Below are 18,664 nucleotides of genomic sequence, written 5' to 3'. Positions count from 1 at the left end.
GGTGCGGTGCCTGTAGCAAAACAGCACCCTTTAATTGATTAGAAAGTTAACTAGGTAGCTTTGGGCAAAATGGGAATCCAAACATTAAACTAGGATTGTAAACTGACTTAAAAAAAAGTCTATCTTGACACATTTAAAAGGAATCTAAGCAAATAACTCGTTCTCAGATAGATAGCAGTATAAATTATCTAATAGTGGATTTCCTCAGGGTCATCTTTATAAGTCAGTTTCTTGGGACTGATAGATTTGTGACATAGATTTCTTTCCCTGTGTGGTCTCCCTCTTCCCTTCCCTAGTACCTGGTCTCTGCAATTCCATCAGCAGACACTTCCACCATTATCCTCTATTTACACGCCACATAGGGGAGGGGCCCTGTGCCTTATTAACAGTTGTAACTCCATTTCTAGAGCTTTGCTGCAAACACTTTGATGGCTGGAACATTTCCTTCTTCTCTGTTATTCCCTGTAGTATCTTGTTCTGTGCCGACACGTGATATCACAGAATCACTGGGCTCCATCCTCTGATCACATAGACAAAAAGGTGAAGCTGAAGCTCAGAAGAGAATTGAGGCTTGTTCAGAGTGACTCAGCCAGTTAGTGACAGAGCAGGGACCAGACGTAAGGAGCCCACAGACAAGAGTTTACTCCCTGAGCATTTACTGAGCCCTGCGGTGTGTTGGGCACTATACCATAAGCTGGGGACATGGGAATGGTGGCTGTAGATGTCTTGTCCTACTGAAGCTTGTGATCTAAGTGAGCTGGCCAGACTCATAAGCCAATGATTACAGTGACTCTCACCTAAGTGTAATTATAGAATTGAGTCCTTAATTAGCCCTTGTTGAATTAATCTAAGGAAGCTTAGTAACTGAGTTCTAGAAATGATTTCTTTAGAAGGTTTCACCTAAAAAGAAGTACTGGGATTTTGATTCCACAGACGGATTTTTGACTGAGATCCCAACAACTTTGACTTTACTAATAAAAAAATTATTTTGCATTTATAGAAAATGAATAGAGAGCGCATAAATTTTAGTCATATACTCAGAATTAAAGTTGTGTTTATTCGTTTATTTAGCAGATGTATTAGTTAGGTGTGTACACAAAGAGTGTAGACAGAAATCTTGATTTGATTAGCCCTGCTGTTCAGATCTAACCGCTTAATATTAACAATGGCTATTAACTTTTCTAAAGGATCAATTTGTACACTGCGATGGATGATGGTGTATCTCATTCAAGTGAGAAACCTTACTCTATTCAATTTTTCATGAATTCTCTCAGATAATTAGTTTCAAGAAATGGCACTTTATCATTTTCTAGTCCCCCTGGGAATATCCAAACCACGTGGTGACAAGGACCGTAATCATGAAATTCAACAGGGAAATGGTATCAACACAAAATACTCAACATGCAGTCTTCGCTTCATGGGAGCTTCCAGGTTCCCTAGATTTTTGAGCGTCCGTTCACCTCACCTGTTTGTGATAACTTTCTGGGACTGCTGCTTTGGTGTCTAGCCTTGGGTTTTCCCAATACCTCAAAACTCCACAGGTGGCTCTGTCTGGTCTGTTTGCACATGTCTTCACCTGGTTTATATGTGCCTTTACCCAAATGTACTGGACTTACCCAGGTCTAGAGATGGGCAAGAAATGCCACGTGGGTTGTGATCTGCCACGATGGTGGCCTGTTACTCTCATCCAAGTAGACATCATGGACCACGGGTTCTTTTTTACTCTGGATCCCCACATAAATCCTCACTGATTTCAGAGGGGCTGAGAGAGCAGAGAGGACATTGGATCCATTTATTGGAAGGCAGCCCTTGTGGGGGCTGTGTGTGTGCATGCACGGTGTGTTTATTTTCTTTCTCATTTTGCCAAAAAAATCACTGCCTGTCCCTAAAGAGTCATTCCAGTCTCAAGACCCATTCACTCTTCTACCCTCTTTCCTCTTTATGCCATATGTATACTTATACTCTTGATAATCATAGAAGGTCAAGGTGGGGAAGGATTGCTGGGCTCTACCCCGCACCACCCATGCCGTAGGCCTCTGTGCCTTCCATCCCTGTAGCTCCCCACAGGAGCACTCACCAGGGCCCTGAAGGAAGCAATGCAGAAGTTTCAAGAAAAAATACTATGTTTTTTAAAAATAATATTTTTTGAAAATTTTAATGGGAGCCTTGGACATGGACATGAGGTGCTCAATGAAAATTTGATAAATGAATGAATTTTAAGGTTCTAAGTGTGCCTGGGGAATGAGGAGGCTCCCTGTGGAGGTGGGGTCTTGGATGGCAGGTGGCCACCTTTTCCTTGCGCTACATAATGTTGGCAAGTGTCTGAAATGATCCCAGATCATGTCAAGATGGCTGAGCCTGCTTTCCGGGCATCTGAGAGCAGACAGAAGCACTTTCAGCTCTTAGGGGTGAGCCAGCTGTGGTTATTTGGTTATTTAATTAAGAGGGTGTGTGGATCACTCGAGTACTCACTAGAATAAAGCTTTACTTAGTGGCTATAGGGACACGTAAAAAGAACAAAGCCAGACCCATCAGCAATAACCTTTTGTTTTTATCTTATTATAGTGACATCTTTGAATGCCCCCTTCTACCAGGCACTGGGTGTATAACTGTGAACAAGTCTAGACTCCTCTTCCCCATTCTAGTTCTCAAATTATCACAGTTCTCATTGTTCTGGAGTGTGACTTTTAACTTTCTCAAATGATTTTTATTTTTTGCTCTTTTGTCACCTGATCCTTCTATAAGCCCAGAAGAAAACAGAGGCCCAGAAAAGGTTAAAGAATTTGAGGAGAGCACACGGCTAGTCAGTAGTACGGTTGGGTCCTATTTGAACACATTGCCATGTGAGTTGTATTTAACTCAGGCCAGTTTTGAGCCCAGGGCCGCGTGACGCAAAACCCTGCAGTTGGTCTGTGAAAATCTTATTTGTTGATGTCTTTACTGTTACAATTAATATTGACAATTTAATTCAAAAACCGTGAATTGTGTTGCATATAACTCACGCACAGAAAACAATACAAAATAATGAATTAGAAAGGATCGTTTTAATAAAACACCGTGGCCCCAGGGAAAACTTTTTTTTTTCCCTAGTGTGGCAGTCAATGTGTGAAGACGCTAAGAGCTATGTATAGTTCCTACTAGTGGGTTTCATTTTGCTTTGAAAAGCAGCCCTGCAAGCAACATGCTTATCAATAGGAGCAGTGATCTTCGGCTGGATTCTTTCTGGACAAAGGACTTTTGAACACCAAATGTGCTCTCACTACTCACCACCGTACTCAATTTTCCCATTTTCCACCGGGATCTGGTAATCACACAGGCAAAAGGATGAACTATCTTCCTGCTCCTATTATACTAAGATTCGTCCTAGTAAATTCCTCACTTAAAACAAGTACTTCTGTTATTTTCAAACAATATTCAATTACCAAAGATATATAGATTTGATCCTTAACTGAGTGTTGCAAATAGCACAGGGTATAGAAAAACCAAGAAACAGGTTTACAGTCAGACTTGGCTCTGGTTCTGAAACTCTGTCAACTCTTACTAACGTAAGGTGATTTGGAGCAAATTGTTCAACCTTTGTGAGCCTCAGTTTGTACATCTCTACAAGGGGAACCATAATACAGGCTTCATGGATTGTTGGGAGAATTACTTGAATGTAAGCTCCAGGAAAGGACATCACCTGCCTTGCTAACCACAGACCTCCGTGAAGAATAGAGCACAATAAATATTTGTTGAATAAAGTACTACAGAGAGTGTGTGCAGTGGATCTACACAGAGCCCAACACATCACCAATGGCCAATAATTTACATCTAAACTCATTTTCCTCCTTTCTGCTTTCTCTTTCATTGACTCAGAGGGTTGGGCTCCATGGTATGTGTAAAAATAAATGTTTACGGCATATAATTTCCAAGGAAGGAAGAGCTTTTATAGACGCACATCCTAGAAGTGCAGAAGGCTTACGAAGATGTCTGAGACGCTCTGGATAACTGTAGGATGCCACCTGTCCTTTATTAGAGACCACACCGTTGACCAGCCCCACAGGAGCTGTCAAGAGCAAAGGAAGGAAGGCAGACATTGCCAGGGAGGAACCAAGGCCTGGGAGCCCTGGTTGTGACTCTCCTCTTTTTCCCTTGCATGATAACTCCCTCAGAGCATAAGAACAGGCTCTCCAGGCTCCTCAGGGCTCCTGGGGGAAGCGCTTTAACCCAAAATACCAATTGTGATCTGTTTTCCATTGCAGAGAAAAAAAGGTCTGATGTTGGAGGTTTAGCTCCATGGGAAACTACTACTGCAAATTGAATTTTTGAAAATTAAATCCAATTTAAAATGCATTAAAGGCTATTTAAAGCAATCTTCTGGGTGAGTCCTTGGTTATGTGAGGAATCTTTCTGGGAAGAGGAAAAGGCAATCCCTGCTATATCTTTTGTATAAATCTGGGTTCACACCAATAGGACTTTCTTAAATCGGTGTGGGGGCCTCAGTTGCAAGGGGGTGAGGGCCTGCAACCCTCCTGGTAATTCTGCATTTGTCCCTCTGCTCAGAATTCTCCTGGGATCTCCCATCACAGTGCAGAGGAAGGTTTCTGTGCACAGGGAGATCAGATTGCTATTTAAGTTAAAGGGCTCCTAACACGAGGAGGCTCTCTTTGAGAAGAGCCACTGTAAAATGGCCATTGAAGCTGTGGGACTGTACCCTACAGAAGATGGTATCCTGGGAGTAACCAACCCATCCCCACAGGGAAGGGAAGCCAGAAAGTTCCTCTCAACTTTGAAATGTGCACAAGATACGTGTGGATGGTGCAGGTGTTAGCAGCACGAGGTTTGCAGACCTTGGTGTTTACACATCCTATGACTTTAGACAAGTTATTTAATTTTTGAGCCTCAGTTTCTTCATCTGTACAATGGAGATAGGATAGTATCTCCCTGTAGAATTGTGAAAATTAAATGAGCTAATATAAATTAAATCTTTAAGTCCAGCATCCTGCTGTAATGTTTCAGAAGTGCCCATAGTCTTCCAAGCAAACATACAATGACTCCCTGTGTGCAAGGTCCTACTGGGCCTTTTTGCCCCAGGCCTGTGCTTGGGTATGTGAGGAATCTTTCTGGGAAGAGGAAAAGGCAATCCCTGCTATATCTTTTGTATAATTAAATATTTAAGTCCAGCATCCTTCTGTGATGTTAGTTGCTATATTATTATTATTGCTATATTATTATTATCAATACCACTAATTTAGATGGGAATGAAAAACTGTACGGAGTATTTTAAGGCCATCTGATTATTTAATAGCACTGTCATCATCATTTCATGCTAACTGATCACACCTTGGGGGGGTGTGATCCATCCCAAAATTCAGTGTTCTATAGATGTCAGGGCTACTCAGTTCCGAACCAACCATTGGCTCTTGGCCTCTTTCCCTCCATGAGATCACACCAGTTCTGTGCCTCCTTCTCTCAAGGTCCTTTCTTAGCCAAATGACAATCAGATAAACTGATTCCATTTATGTCTGGTCTTCCAGGTGACATAATACACCTGGAAGTTAAAGTTCAGTTTAGCACTGAAAAACTAACTTTAATTGTAGATTACCAGTGCCGCTCAGCTCTCCTGTGTAAGGTAGCAACGTACCAGAGCAAAAGATTAGGCCCTAATTAGAAGCAGGCTGTAAATATTATGTGAGGACCCTGGTGTTTCTGCCTGATTTAAGTTACACTGACTTCCAATCATGCATTTTATCTTTTGGCATGCATACATAGGTGCCCAATAAATGTTACCTTTGGTGATAATAAAACAAAAGCCAAACTTTCAAAAGCTGAAATATCCAAAAGACCATTGTCTGCATTCTTGGCAGCAGCCAGGGAGCCAGTTTTCCCAAGTCAGCAGCCTCTGAGGAGGCTGGCAAGGGGCCAATTCCCAGGGTTGGCGCATTCCTGGGGCCTGGCAAGAGGCCACTGGGACCCTGTTTCCTCTTTCCTTCTCTTTATGTAGTGGAAAAATATTCCTGTTTCGACCCCTCTGAGTCTCTTCCCCCCCATCGAAGTAAAGGGAGGGAGTCAGATGGGAAATGTTCCCCAGGCCCCTCCCAAAACTCATCTCCCACTGCTCGGAGCTGGCACAGCTCAAAGCAATAGGAGGCATGAGACAGACAAAGGAGGGTTCTTCAGCCCAGTCCTCCAGCCCGATTCTATCGGGAGCACAGGCCTGGGGCAAAAAGGCCCAGCAGGACCTTGCGCACAGGGAGTCATTGTATGTTTGCTTGAAGACTATGGGCACTTCTGAAAGCTTTTGGAATAAAATTACCTGTTATAAATAGACATTGGCTGGGTTTCAGGGGTGACAGCAGTAGGCTAAAAGTTTCAGAAAAATATAATGCTCCATATAAGAAGGTCTGGTGTACAGCTCATTCATAGGGAACCACTGAGCAATTGGACTAAGAAGAAAGGAATCCAAGGTTTGCTCAGATACAACCTACAGTAAATGCCTGGCTGGTAACATCACGGATGTGCTATTCTGTTTTCAAAAATCATATATGTATGTATGTAAACCACTTTTTAAAAAGTCTTCTTTTAAATGCTTCCTTCCATATGCAGACAAAGAAAACTGCCATCTGGAGTGGCCACGTCAGCAGGCTCTGCATGTTTTCAGAGCAGAGAAGACTGCACGCCAAGCATTGTGCCACGTGCTCTATTCATGTTTTTAGTTCTTTGCCTTCATTCACCCAACAGTCAACTCTTCATGCATCTTTCTTCTTGAGGCTGCTGCTGCGGCTGCATTTTTGGTAAGCTGAAGTTTAGCAGGTAGGAGCTGCACCACCCCCATCATAGCAATACCTTCCATCTGCATAGGGTCCTACAGTCTCGGAAACAAATCCTTGCTCTTTATTTCACTTAACCCTCATGGCTGCCCCACCACTGAGGACACAGAGATTCAGAGAGTTTAAGAAACTTGCTGAAGGCCACACATCTACTAAAGGGTTCAACTCAAGTTCCAATATGAGGATTTAGAGCCCCACTGCAGTGATCACCCTCCATGTACCCCAGCATCACTCAACACGTACACAGCTCTGTATTGGAATCTTCATCTGGACCCATGAGGGGAATTTTTATCAGACCCATGTCACTGGCTACACGGAACTTGTGTTCTGAAGGTGTCACATCATATTGTCTGGTCAAACCAACTTGACAAGCCCAAGGGAATGGACTGGGAAACCACACACAGAAACCCATTTTGAAGGACAGAATAGAAATAGACTGATGTGACTAAGGATAGTGTTTTCTCAGCATAGACATGTGAGAAGAGGGACTGAGGTGGTGGGGCATTTTATTTTACAGGATAAGTGTGGATACATTCTGTTGGCCCCTCCAAATCCACCCTCCACCTTCCTCCTCCCTGCTCTGGGCCCCAGGCTTCTCCGTGGGCTCCTTTCCACCTGGAGGCACCGGCAGGGGACCAGAGTGTGGGAGGAGAGTGAGGTAGGAGCGTCTGTGTCCTGATCCCCTCATGGCTGGGTAACATTTTGGCCATGGTCCCTCCCCTTGAGGTGGCCTTCCTGCCAGGTGGCTCGCTCCTTCCCGCACATGGTTCTGTAGCCACCTTCTAGCCTGGTGGTCCTGGTGCCCCACAGGCTCAGGGGCTGCACTGCTACCTGGCTGAGTTCCCTACATCCTGCCACCCCTTTGTAAAGAGGCCCTTTATTCAACTCTCCTCCATTGCCTGGCTTGAGTGTGCCATGTGTCTCCTTCCAGGACCTCCACATCATAAACAAGGAAATAATATTACTTATCCACAGTCTCTGTAGACAAATCAGGGAAAGTTATTCAGATCCTCTGAGAGGATGAGAAATACTAACTATTTTGGACCAGGCCCTCTCTTTTCCTCACTTCCTCCTGGCTACACCTCACCAAACAGGAATCATCAGGTCAGATATTCTGCCTCAGGGACCTACCAGATTTGGCCCAGGAGATGTCCAAATGGCTACTCACTACACCTAGGAGATCTCCAAATAGCTACCTTCTACCCTGGGCAGTCTAGCTTGGATTCCACTTTGGCAGGAAGGATGACAGCATCATCCAGTCTATGTAGTTGGTGCCCTCAAAGTGGCCACTCTCAGTGTCATGCCCACCTGCACTGGGTCACGGCTGGCCCTCACCGCCATGTCACCTGCAAAGACAGCAGGCCTCTGACGACAGCTCCTCCTCACACACAGGCCAGCAGCCCCTAGCCTACTTATCTGCCGGCTCTGACAGATGGATCCCAGAATTTACCAGACCAGATGATTTTATTTCCCTCAACACATCCATGTGCACGAGAGCAGTCAACGAATTAATTGCATTAGGAAACCTACCAAGCTGAAGATGACTGCTTAAAACTAAGAACCAAAAAGGTGCTGAAAGACAGAAGGCAAGCAAACCTCAGAGGCATCTTCAGAAATGGACAATTATAATCCATCAAGCCTTGTTAAGGAACTGAAATTTATGAGGAGGAAACATCTGGAACTGCCTGGAATGTAAAGGAACCGGGAGGAACCACTGTTTGGGCTCACGGAGAGCAGTCTGGACAAACGGGATCCTGTGTTAGGAGAGAACTGCGAAATCAGTACACGGAAGGGACAGAAGGGAGGCGGTGCCTCCTGTGTTAAGTGAAGCATTCGAGTACCATGGCTCCTGGATTTGCTCTTGAAATATTAATTGAAATTGGGCGAGAGATGAGGGCTGTGCATAAACTGGCAGAAAGATCATAAATACTGGCTAAACGGAGCCCGGGCAATGGAACGTGGCAATGGAACGTGAAGTAATGAGAAATGCTGCCCCATTCACGGCCATGAACCCTGTGGATGTTTAATAAATATTAATTGATAATAATGAACTATAGTACTGGGTGGTAAATTAGTGTAAGACAGTTAGGCTGCTGAAATACAGCTAAGATAAATGCAGTCGGTACAACATACACTGATAAATGAAGGAGAAGAAGGGAAATGAAATGATTTAGCTGTGCAATGCCTTTTGCTTTGACCCAGGAAGCGGGGGTAAGAGAATGGTAATAGAAGAGTGGGGAGGTGTACCTGGAGGGGACAAGAGAAAAGTTAGGATGATAATTCACAATTACAGTAGCGCTTGCTTAGGGTCTTGGCAATTTCTTAAACATAAGCCAGGGACCTTGGAATCGTACCCCATTCTTTTAAGATGCTGTGGTTTTCTCAATAAATTTCTGCTTTAGAGGGCTCAGGGACACCGCAGATTAAATTTGGACCAATTTCCTAGAGGGAGATAGGAAAGCCCTCCTCCTTGGAGAAGCCCTCCCTGATGAATACAGCCAGAATAACAACTTCCTCTTTCAAAACCCCCTCCTTGGCCTTGTTGTTTGCACCACTGTATACCTCCTGATATTAACTAGGATTTGTGTGTACGTGACAAGATTTTTTAGAGCTTTGTAAAGCAGCAATCATGCTTTGCATTTCTTAGTGCTCATTTCACAGTCCTTCGAACTCAGTAGGTGCTCAATTCCTGCGCTGTCTAATGAGAAACCTGAGAAAGGAAAATGGGCACGTATCAGAGAGAACACCCAGCTGCCTATTAGATCGGAGGACCAGCTTCTAAGGAGATCAATGAAAGCACTACTTCTTGTTGTGGACAAAGCACTAGAGAGTCTGCCACCGAAACGATCCTAGGCTGCCAGCAGATGATGCAGAAAACTCAGTTGCCATGGAAACTTGTATGATCTGATGATTCCCTTTGTTGAAAGATAGTGAGACACCAGGAGAATGACAAGCAGATCTTGGAGCCCTAAGAAAACACAAAACATGCCAAGCAAACGTCTCTGCTCATTTGTACTTATTTCTGCCATGGAAGCAGTATCGTTTCATCATCTGTCAATAACACAGCATTGGCAAAGGGCTTCTAAAATGTGTGCAGGTCCAGTTCCTATTGTAATTTAGTGATCTCGGAGAACCCGAGGATGCACAGAACCATGTCTGATGCTGGCAGACGACATCACGGCAGCAGCTGAACATAGGTGACAGAGGTAGGTGTTGCTCCATGACCTCAGCAAGGGAAGCCACCCATGGGCAGGTGCCATGGGCAGCACTAATGGCAGGTGAAGCTACCTCACCATTCTCAGGTAACAGATACTTTTGAGAATCTGATTATGCCTACACACTCACTCCCCAGAAAAAATATACAAATGCACATACCATAAAATATGATATAAAATATTTCAGAGAATTCAAAACCTTGGAAGCTTTTTCATAAATTTCCCCTATCAAGCACCTGGGGACTCAAGAGGGTCCAGAACATCATGTTAAGAATCTCTGATATAAGACAGAAAAAAAAAAATAAATCACACACACACACACACACGCACTAGAATCATCCTTGGGCAAAACTGAAAAGCAGGGTGTGTCTCTCCAGTCATCCCAAGCAGCACTCAGGGACTTCTCCACGTGGGTCCCCTGTACCCCATACCCAGAATCCCCTGCTAATGCGGACTTGCTCAGGCTCAGCTGCTCATTCACTGATTCATTCATTTCACTGAAGGTTTGCTGTGTAAAGAAACAAATGTGAATGCAACGTGGCCAATGTCCTCAAAGAACTCATGGTTTAGATTAGTTGGGGTGATTTTTTTCCCCAAAGGACATTCGGCTGTCACGACCGGGGGAGGGGTGCTACTGGCACCCGACGGGTAGAGGCCAGGTATCCTGCCAAATATCCCACAAGGCACAGGACAGCCCCACCACACAGAATGATCAGACCCAAAATGTCAGTAGTCTGGTGGTTGAGAAACTCTGCTCTGGAGTAGACAGGCCTGTGACAACGTGGTAAGTGTCATGAGGAGGACCAGGAGAGGGTATTACAGCAGCTCGGGAAAGGGCATTTTCGTAGGAACTGTGGAAGATGTGGCTATGCTGGCAGTCTGCCTCATTATCAATGACAGAGGAAGGAGAGAAGGAGGGCAAAGGAGTGTGCTCATTTGCAGTGAGCGGTGACCACAATGAAGCCGGATCCTCCTTCGAGCAACGTCGGAGGAGGCAGGGCCAACTGTAAGTGGTGGGCAGACAAATGGCAGGCATTTCCTTGGGAATCTGCTCGTGGGAAACGTGGACGGTTCTCTGCTCGCCTCCATCAGTCAGCCGCCAGCCAAAGGAGGGGGCAGCCATTGGTAGGATCATCACTCGGGCATAGCCCTACTGCACGCGTGGTGATGGACAGGTATCTGCCGCACATGCCCCAGTGCTTACCGGCGCTCCCTGCTCCACGCCCGCTCTAGTCAATGACTCCGCCTTGTGTGTGCACACTCCATCATCAGTCCTCACATGGACAAAACATAAAATCATATACGTGTGTGTGGCTATATGTATATACACGCTATTAGAAATTTCAATCTCTGCTAAAGTTGATTCCAAGACCTGGATAATAAGAAAAAATACATGTGGTCTAGCCCTGTCGAGGCAGCTGGGGCTCTTTAAGGTTTGGCTGGACCATTGGGGGCTCCTGGCCACTGTCAGAAGAGGATTTTCTGCTTCAGAGCGGCTGGCTGTGCAGAGCGGTGGCGTCTGGAGGTGGCCAGACCTGAGCTGAAATCCCAGCTCTACCACTCACCAGTGCCACAGCCTTGAGGAAGTTGATCAACTAGTTAAGCTTCAGATTTCTCATTTGTAAAATAGGGATAATTACAGTTCCTACCTTGAAGGGTTGTTGTTAAATATTAAATGACAGTTTCCGCATAAAGCATTGAGCACTGTGCCTGGCCCATATTAAGCCTCAGTGAATTTCAGCTACTATTACTAAGGGAAAGACGCTATCCTGGTCTAGACTTAATGCATGATTCACTGACTGAACATGCTGAGCTGTCTGCTAAAGTGGCTTTGATGTTAGACTCTGTCGTCCCCCTCTGCTGACATACTCTATGCCCACTGCTTGGCCCCGTTCTACTCCATGCTCCATTCAGATCCTGTCCTCAGCACCAGCATTGCTGTAAATCTCCAACCTTCCTCCAGCTCTGTTCTTGCTGGGTTCTCATCTTTTCCCACTCTTCTGGGGCTCCTTCCAGACTGCTAGCAACTAGCTCCTGTGGGTGGTGCCCACCTGGCCCGGCCCCCTTGTCTTCTCCCAGCCTATCTGCTCCCAGACCCATCCACAGGCGCCCAGAGATCTGCATTGCTGCAGGGCGGGTAGGCAGAGCATCTCCAACGTTTTCTGGATCTGCCATGAGGGGCTGAGCTAGACTGGTGGGCAGATTCCCTGGGGAAGTATTTGCTAAGGCTCTGATGCTTCTCTAACGCCACCAGTGCCCACTCACAAGGGGGCACACCAAAGATTCAGCATGGAACTTGGGAAAGGTTGCTAACCCAGGCCAAAGCTGGTCTCTTCTCTACCTGTTGCTTTTTCCTAAAAATGGCCTTGGCTAGATCTTCAGACATCTCCACACCATCCAACACCTGGCTCTAGGCCACGGTCTCTGCTCTTCTCAGCACATCTAGGAGACAGCTGAGATAATGGCTCGCTTACCGGAAATGAAGCAGTCAGGGGAATAAAAAGCTGCCCCTCATTCTTTCACCCTCGCTGACTTAATGTTCCTCTGGGAAATCTCAGAGCAATCTTGCTATCAGAGAACAAAGGTCAGGTTCCCAGAGGACAACTTGACATTCCCCCAGTGGCAGATGTGGCAGAGGGGGACTGGGATTCGAGTAGGTGGGAACCTTCTACAGGAACCCGGTATTGTGTGCTCTGTGCCATCCTTGTGGTGAGCACGGGTCTAATAAGGGCATGTAAAAGCCAAGAAAGCTCCAGCTGTGCCTGAAGCACTATAGGATGAAGATTTTTTTTCCCTTAGAATTCACACCCACTGGCTGCACTGAGCTACACTAACGATATGTCTATTTTGAATTTAGAAAAATTCTCAGTGAGTTTGGACATACAGTATGTCTGTATTTTCTAAATATTCACAAAATATTTTTCTCTTTCCCTGTTTCTTGCTACTGGAATATATGCACCTTTGCATAACAGCCTAAACCTGCTCCTCTGCCTGCCTGGGCATATTGCATACGCTCAAGGTAAACACAAATCACTACCAGGGAAGGCAGACCTGGACTGCCGAATTTCCCATTTCTCTTACGGGTGCAGACAACATTTAGAATGCAGCCTGCTGCCTGTCTTTGTAAATAAAGTTTTATTGGGCCATAGCCTCGCCTATTTGTTCATGTGTCCTCTGTGGCTGCTGCCCTTCCCCAACAGCGGAGTTGAGTAATTGCAACTGCTCGTGTGGTCTGCAAAGCCTGAAATACTTACTCTCTGGACCTTTGCAGGCAGGGTTTGCTGCCCCCTGCCTCAGAATTACTTCTAGTCACTAAATGGGGGAAATAACTGAAATGAAACAACAGAGATTTAAATGCAATATGAGGAAGAAGTTTCCCCAGGAAGAAAAGATCAGTAGCGACGTGAGTTGTCACCAGAGGATGCAGTACAGGATCTTTGGGTTGCCTCTTTCTCCTCTGCTGTCTCCTCCTCCATTCCCAAATGCCCCCATCGCTTCAAAGCAAGGCTGCCACTCCAGGTCCTCCTGGTACCTCCTCATGCCATCTCGGGGGATCTCAGCTCCTACAACTGCCAGTGCCACACTGCTCACCTCCATGTCATGTATTTTCCTTGCTTGCTTGGTCAGCTTCCCCAGGCAAACTAGAAACACTTGGGGGAGTGTATCTCCCTGCATGGGGTGGGGGACCCTACAGGAAAGAGAAGGTGCACTCGAATCATCTAACTGAGGAGAGCTGGGTACAAGAACCATTTACTACATTGTGGGCAAGCTAAGGTCAACCGACAAGAGATGGGCTAGCAACATCCAAGAGCCATTACTATGAAGAAGCCTGAAGGGGCATGGGGAGAAGGTGCCAGACGATGGGGAGATCAGTGGTTATAACTACAGCCAGAGTTTTAGGAGAGGGTTGTCCAAAAAAAAAAAAAAAAAAAAAGCTGCAACCTTAGGCAGAGGAGCCCAGGCAGGGAGAGAGCAGGAGAACAAAGACTTGGACCTCTGAGCTCCTGTTGGTTCCTCCCGTTGGCCAAACACAGCCAGATGTCGGGAGGCAAGGTCCATGTGGTACATCCTCAAGGGGTGCAAGGCCAGAGGTAGAGAAAGACAAAGAGGGATCTGGAGGAGAAAATGAAAACCATCCAGCCCATCCCCATAGCAGGTTGTCAGTGATGCTTGTTGATTAACTTAGTGTTGATGTGTATGGTAGGAGGCCTGATTACTATAACGACTTGGATGGAAATCGTCAAGAGGCTGAAGGATGAACTGAAGGACCTGTGTCGGTCCATTTCTGCCGCACAAGTCTATCACAGTTACACTGCTGTCAGAGCTGGTATGGCCAATGTTTGTTTTCCTTTAGTGTGGAAAGAAGGAAAGAAGATACCAAGGAAAAATTTGCAAAAGAAACCACCACTCTCATCTGTGCTTAAAAGCTAAAAGTATTCCCCCCCCAAATTAAAAGAAAATGTTTGCCATTGCAATGTGAGCTGGTAAAAAAGATAATTCACTTGCCAGCATGCTCATCAGCTAAATGCTGTCACAGCTACAAGTGTCAAACGGCTATCCGTGCAGCCTGAGAATGAGTCTTGCAAATAGGAAAGCACAGTAGGAAATGATGACTTTTTCTGATCAAAAAGCATCCTGGGGAGGGCTGAATGGTTTTGGGTCAAGAAGAGGCCTCGATTTCTGGAGCGATTTTTATTGTTATCAGAGAGAAGGCTGTGCTTTCCGCGGATATATGGCTACCCGGCACACTCCCACTGGTGGAGGCAAACTGCAGTCGCTTGTCTTTCTCTCCGGGTCTTTACCCCCCACGTCAAAACAGATTCTTCATTTCAGTTTCACTTACCTGTCACTTTCTCCCTAAAAGGGGTGATTTATAAAGTAAAAAAATCATCAACATCAAAGAACACTTCAGCGTGTTATCAGGGCACACTGCGCATGTGCACACACACACATACACACCCACACACACGCACACACTCAAACTCTCCCCCACACCATGTCCTAAAAGCAAAATTGTGACTAAGGACCACAAACTTATTTCCCCCAATTGGAGCTTTTCTGAGTATTTGGACTGTGAGTGTCTTTATCCTGTGGGTCTTCCAGCTTAAAAATTTAAAAGCCATTACAAGGGAGCTATAATTTCTGCTCAACACTTCAGTGATTTGATTATATAAAATAAAAAGTGTAATGAAGTTAATAGTATCTTATTCTTACAATACATTATGAGGAATTTTCTCCTGCAAAATCTGAAAGTGGAAATTACCTCTGGGCCCCCTAACTCTCAAAAATATGGGTCCTGATGATTACTGCAATGGAATTGCAAGACTTAAGAACTTAATATGTTTCTCTTTCCTCTATTCAGTTTCCCAAAAGGCCATCTTCACTTCCTGGGATAGTACCTAAGGAAAGATAAAGAACTGAAGTGACACATAAAAGACCTGTGTTCTCCTCTTGGCGTGATCCTAGTTGTGTGACCTCAGGAGGAGCAGGTAACCTCTCCAGTCTTTGACTGTTCTATTTCGCAGCATCCCTTAGCGACAGTCATCCCTACCTGCTTATTACCTAGTGATTTATGTGGTTTCAGCACAGAGCCAAAGAGGAGCGTGATGTCTCGGGTTCAGGTCCCTTATAGGCCACCACCTTTGATTTATCCCCAGTGTAACTCTCTTCCTGACAGTTGAGATGTGTTCAAGGTGGTTTCGACAGATCTCACTCCCAAAGAACCCAGTCAAAAAGAATGCTCTTGTTGTCGTTGTCCTAGCAGCAGCAACATACTGAAGGAGAAAACATATTAATAATACTAAAACCGAAGGAAAAATTGTAGTCACACTTGGCCTGAATGCTGCAATGTTTGACAGCATTTAAGCATCCCCATACACGTAGTAGTAAGAGAGGGTAGGCTTGTTCAGAATTTCCCCAACCTGGGCATACAGATGTAACACTTAATCCGTCTCCAGGAAACAAGGAAGATATTTCAGTAGTGTAAAACTTCTCCTAAACATGATAGAGGGATATTTAGCAGGATTAATTTTCCCATGTGGTGCCAAGCAACAAGTTCTCATTTTCTCTTGTTTTTCTATGCCAGCAAGTCAAGAAATAGATTTTCAGCCTGCGACAAGTCTCAGGGTACAGCCATATGCCAGGAGGAACACAGGCTTGGTTTTGGGTTTTCAGCTAGCACTGGTAACATGATGGGATTTTACTTACGCCCGTATTGGAGCCGTCTCTAGGCAACATTGAAATGTGGGCAAAGGCTTCACTGACACTGTTTTCTCCTCTGACTTGCAGGTACCCAATACACTCACGGTAACCCGCTCCCTGACCTGCTGCTCTGTCCGGCCCCAGCCCCGCCTTCCCCAGGCCCTGTGCTCATCATTCTCCTGTTTGCCAGTCCCTCAGCAAAATGCTGCTCATCTGGTTGACATCTGGGAACAATTCAAGGCCTTTTATTAATGAGTGCTACTATGAATTATTGAAAGACAATAACTTAGTATGCTTGCCTTTATAGGATATTTGCATATTATTTGAGACCTAAGGCAGAAATCTGTGGCTTTGGAGACCAACCCATCAGGATGATATTTCTGGGTTAAGAGAATCTTTCTTCAGCTGCTCACATCATACCATATGGCCGTCTTGTCCCTTGCCTAGGCCTGAGGCAGACCCTACTGGCATGTTAATATGTAGGAAGTGTTTTTTCCTGCAGAAGAGTGCCTGAGAAATTATCTCTTTATCCCAAGTTTTCCCAGAAGTTGAAAAGAGAATATGCATATAAACGCAACACACATACACTATATTCACCACATTCTACCTGGAGACGGCAAGATCTAGGAAATGAGATGTGGTCACATCCACTGGGAGGAGAAATTAAAATACTACCAAAGTCTTTAGCCTCTGAAGTTTTGCTGATCGGCGGTGCACAGCCCACATAGGCCCCGAAGCGGACTCTGAACACCAAGAGAAGAACCCGACATAAACACTTAATGCAATCTTTTCTCAATTTCCAGAAACTCACATCTATGAACAGTGTGTGAGGTAGAGCCTTGGCCTATGGGCTAAATAGCTAATCTGCACATGACAGGACATGACTTACAGCTGCAGAGTGTGAAAGGTGCAACTGATAAATCAAACCAACTAACATTTCATCGAATCCCTGCTCTGTACCAGACCCCAGGCCAGGAGCTGGGAGCGTACAAGTGAATAAAGCACGTCCCTGTATAACATGCTAAAGAAGGAGCCAAGTTAATTTCTGCTTCAGTCGGTGAGCGAAGAGAAAGGAATGACTTGCTTGATTTGATCTCTTGCTCTATGCGTGCGCATTATGGAACAGAAGAGGTGACCCATACGTGTTAGCCCAGAGACTGTCAGAGAATGGCCAACCTCCAGATATTGGTGACTTAGTCGGTTTCGCTGGACTAACCAGATTCTCATAGCTGAAAGCAAACCCGACCAGGTTGTTAAGAATGATGTTCATTGGCCTTAAAACTCTGAGAAAGTAAGTTTACGGACAACTGAACCAATTTACGCACCTAAGAAGATCTCAGACACTTTCTTGGCTCTTCGATATTTGAAGCTATACTGAATTCTTGTTCAACTTACCCCCAAAGTTAAGATAAATGGGTGATGGAACAACTATATGTAGGCTTGGCTTTTGGCATCAGCTGTATAGTAGTTTTTTTGTATAGGCTAAAGTCTACTTCAGCTGGAATTAATCTAATTATATATAATGTTGACAGATTATGACATTTACCTATTAAGACACTATACAAACATTCCAATAATTTGCTGGCTTTTGAGTTTGTAAAAACTAAATGAAACAAAATCCCAGGGGATGTTGCTAATGGGGTAACTGGAATAGAGGTTTCAAAAGCACAGAGTTCAGGAAATAACAGTCAAAGAATAATGCAGTTTAAGCCAAAACATATAGAGTGGTAAATGAATATTTAGTACTTACCACAAGACTGCTGTCTAGAGACAGCCTTTTTCCAAAGTCCCTTTTCTCAAGTTGTCTTTTTCCCTCCATGGGTGAAGTTATTTATTTTCCTTTGTGATTTATAAGAATCCCCCGTCTGTTTCCAGGGTCACTGCAAAAAGTGAACATGTGTTTTACTATCCAAGTGCACAGTGTTTAGACCTTTGTTTTTAACTTTCTAACCAGAAACAAGTGTGGGAGCCAAAATATACCCAGACCCAAATATTAAGTATAGAACTGGGCTCTCTCAACTCAAAAGAGCTCTCTAGGTTACAAATGTCGGAGTTGTCTTTATGGTGGCCCCCTGTGTTTTTACAGGTTTTGCTAATGGAGTTGGGGAATGGGTTTGCAGGTTGAATCAGCAGACTGCGGAAAAAAGCAAACAGTCCGTTTCATGCCACACTTGCTCCACACCCATTCTCTCTCTACCAGCCAAAATCATTCTGTTACTGTGCACATAGATGCTGTCTGCAAATTCCATCAGCTCAAACTGACAAAGCCATGCTCCATGACCAACAGTTATTGAGCTCAAGGCCCAATGAGAGGAAAACGAAACATGAACATTCATGTCGATATTTAATTTAAAAATATTTAATTTAAAAATATTTGAGGAACACTGTAAGATACATTCTTTTTGGGACAGATTGATTCAGAATGAATGGTGGATGATG

At 44.8% G+C, this 18,664-nt stretch overlaps 1 protein-coding gene across 1 annotated transcript in view; it reads right to left on the bottom strand.

Annotated features, from left to right (window-relative positions):
- NCKAP5 (NCK-associated protein 5) overlaps nt 1–18,044 on the bottom strand; it is an 839,167-nt gene extending 821,123 nt beyond the window's left edge. The window contains exon 1 of the mRNA XM_012650513.1: nt 17,976–18,044. Coding sequence (XP_012505967.1) covers nt 17,976–18,044 — 69 coding nt within the window. The remainder of the gene's footprint in view (nt 1–17,975) is intronic.
- Nucleotides 18,045–18,664: the final 620 nt, after the last annotated feature.

The sequence above is a fragment of the Propithecus coquereli genome, unplaced genomic scaffold (assembly GCF_000956105.1).
Source record: "Propithecus coquereli isolate 6110/MARCELLA unplaced genomic scaffold, Pcoq_1.0 Scaffold33, whole genome shotgun sequence".
In the NCBI taxonomy this organism is placed as follows: domain Eukaryota; kingdom Metazoa; phylum Chordata; class Mammalia; order Primates; family Indriidae; genus Propithecus; species Propithecus coquereli.
The sequence above is the reverse complement of the archived record's forward strand: the minus strand, read 5'-3'. Positions and strand labels throughout refer to the sequence as shown.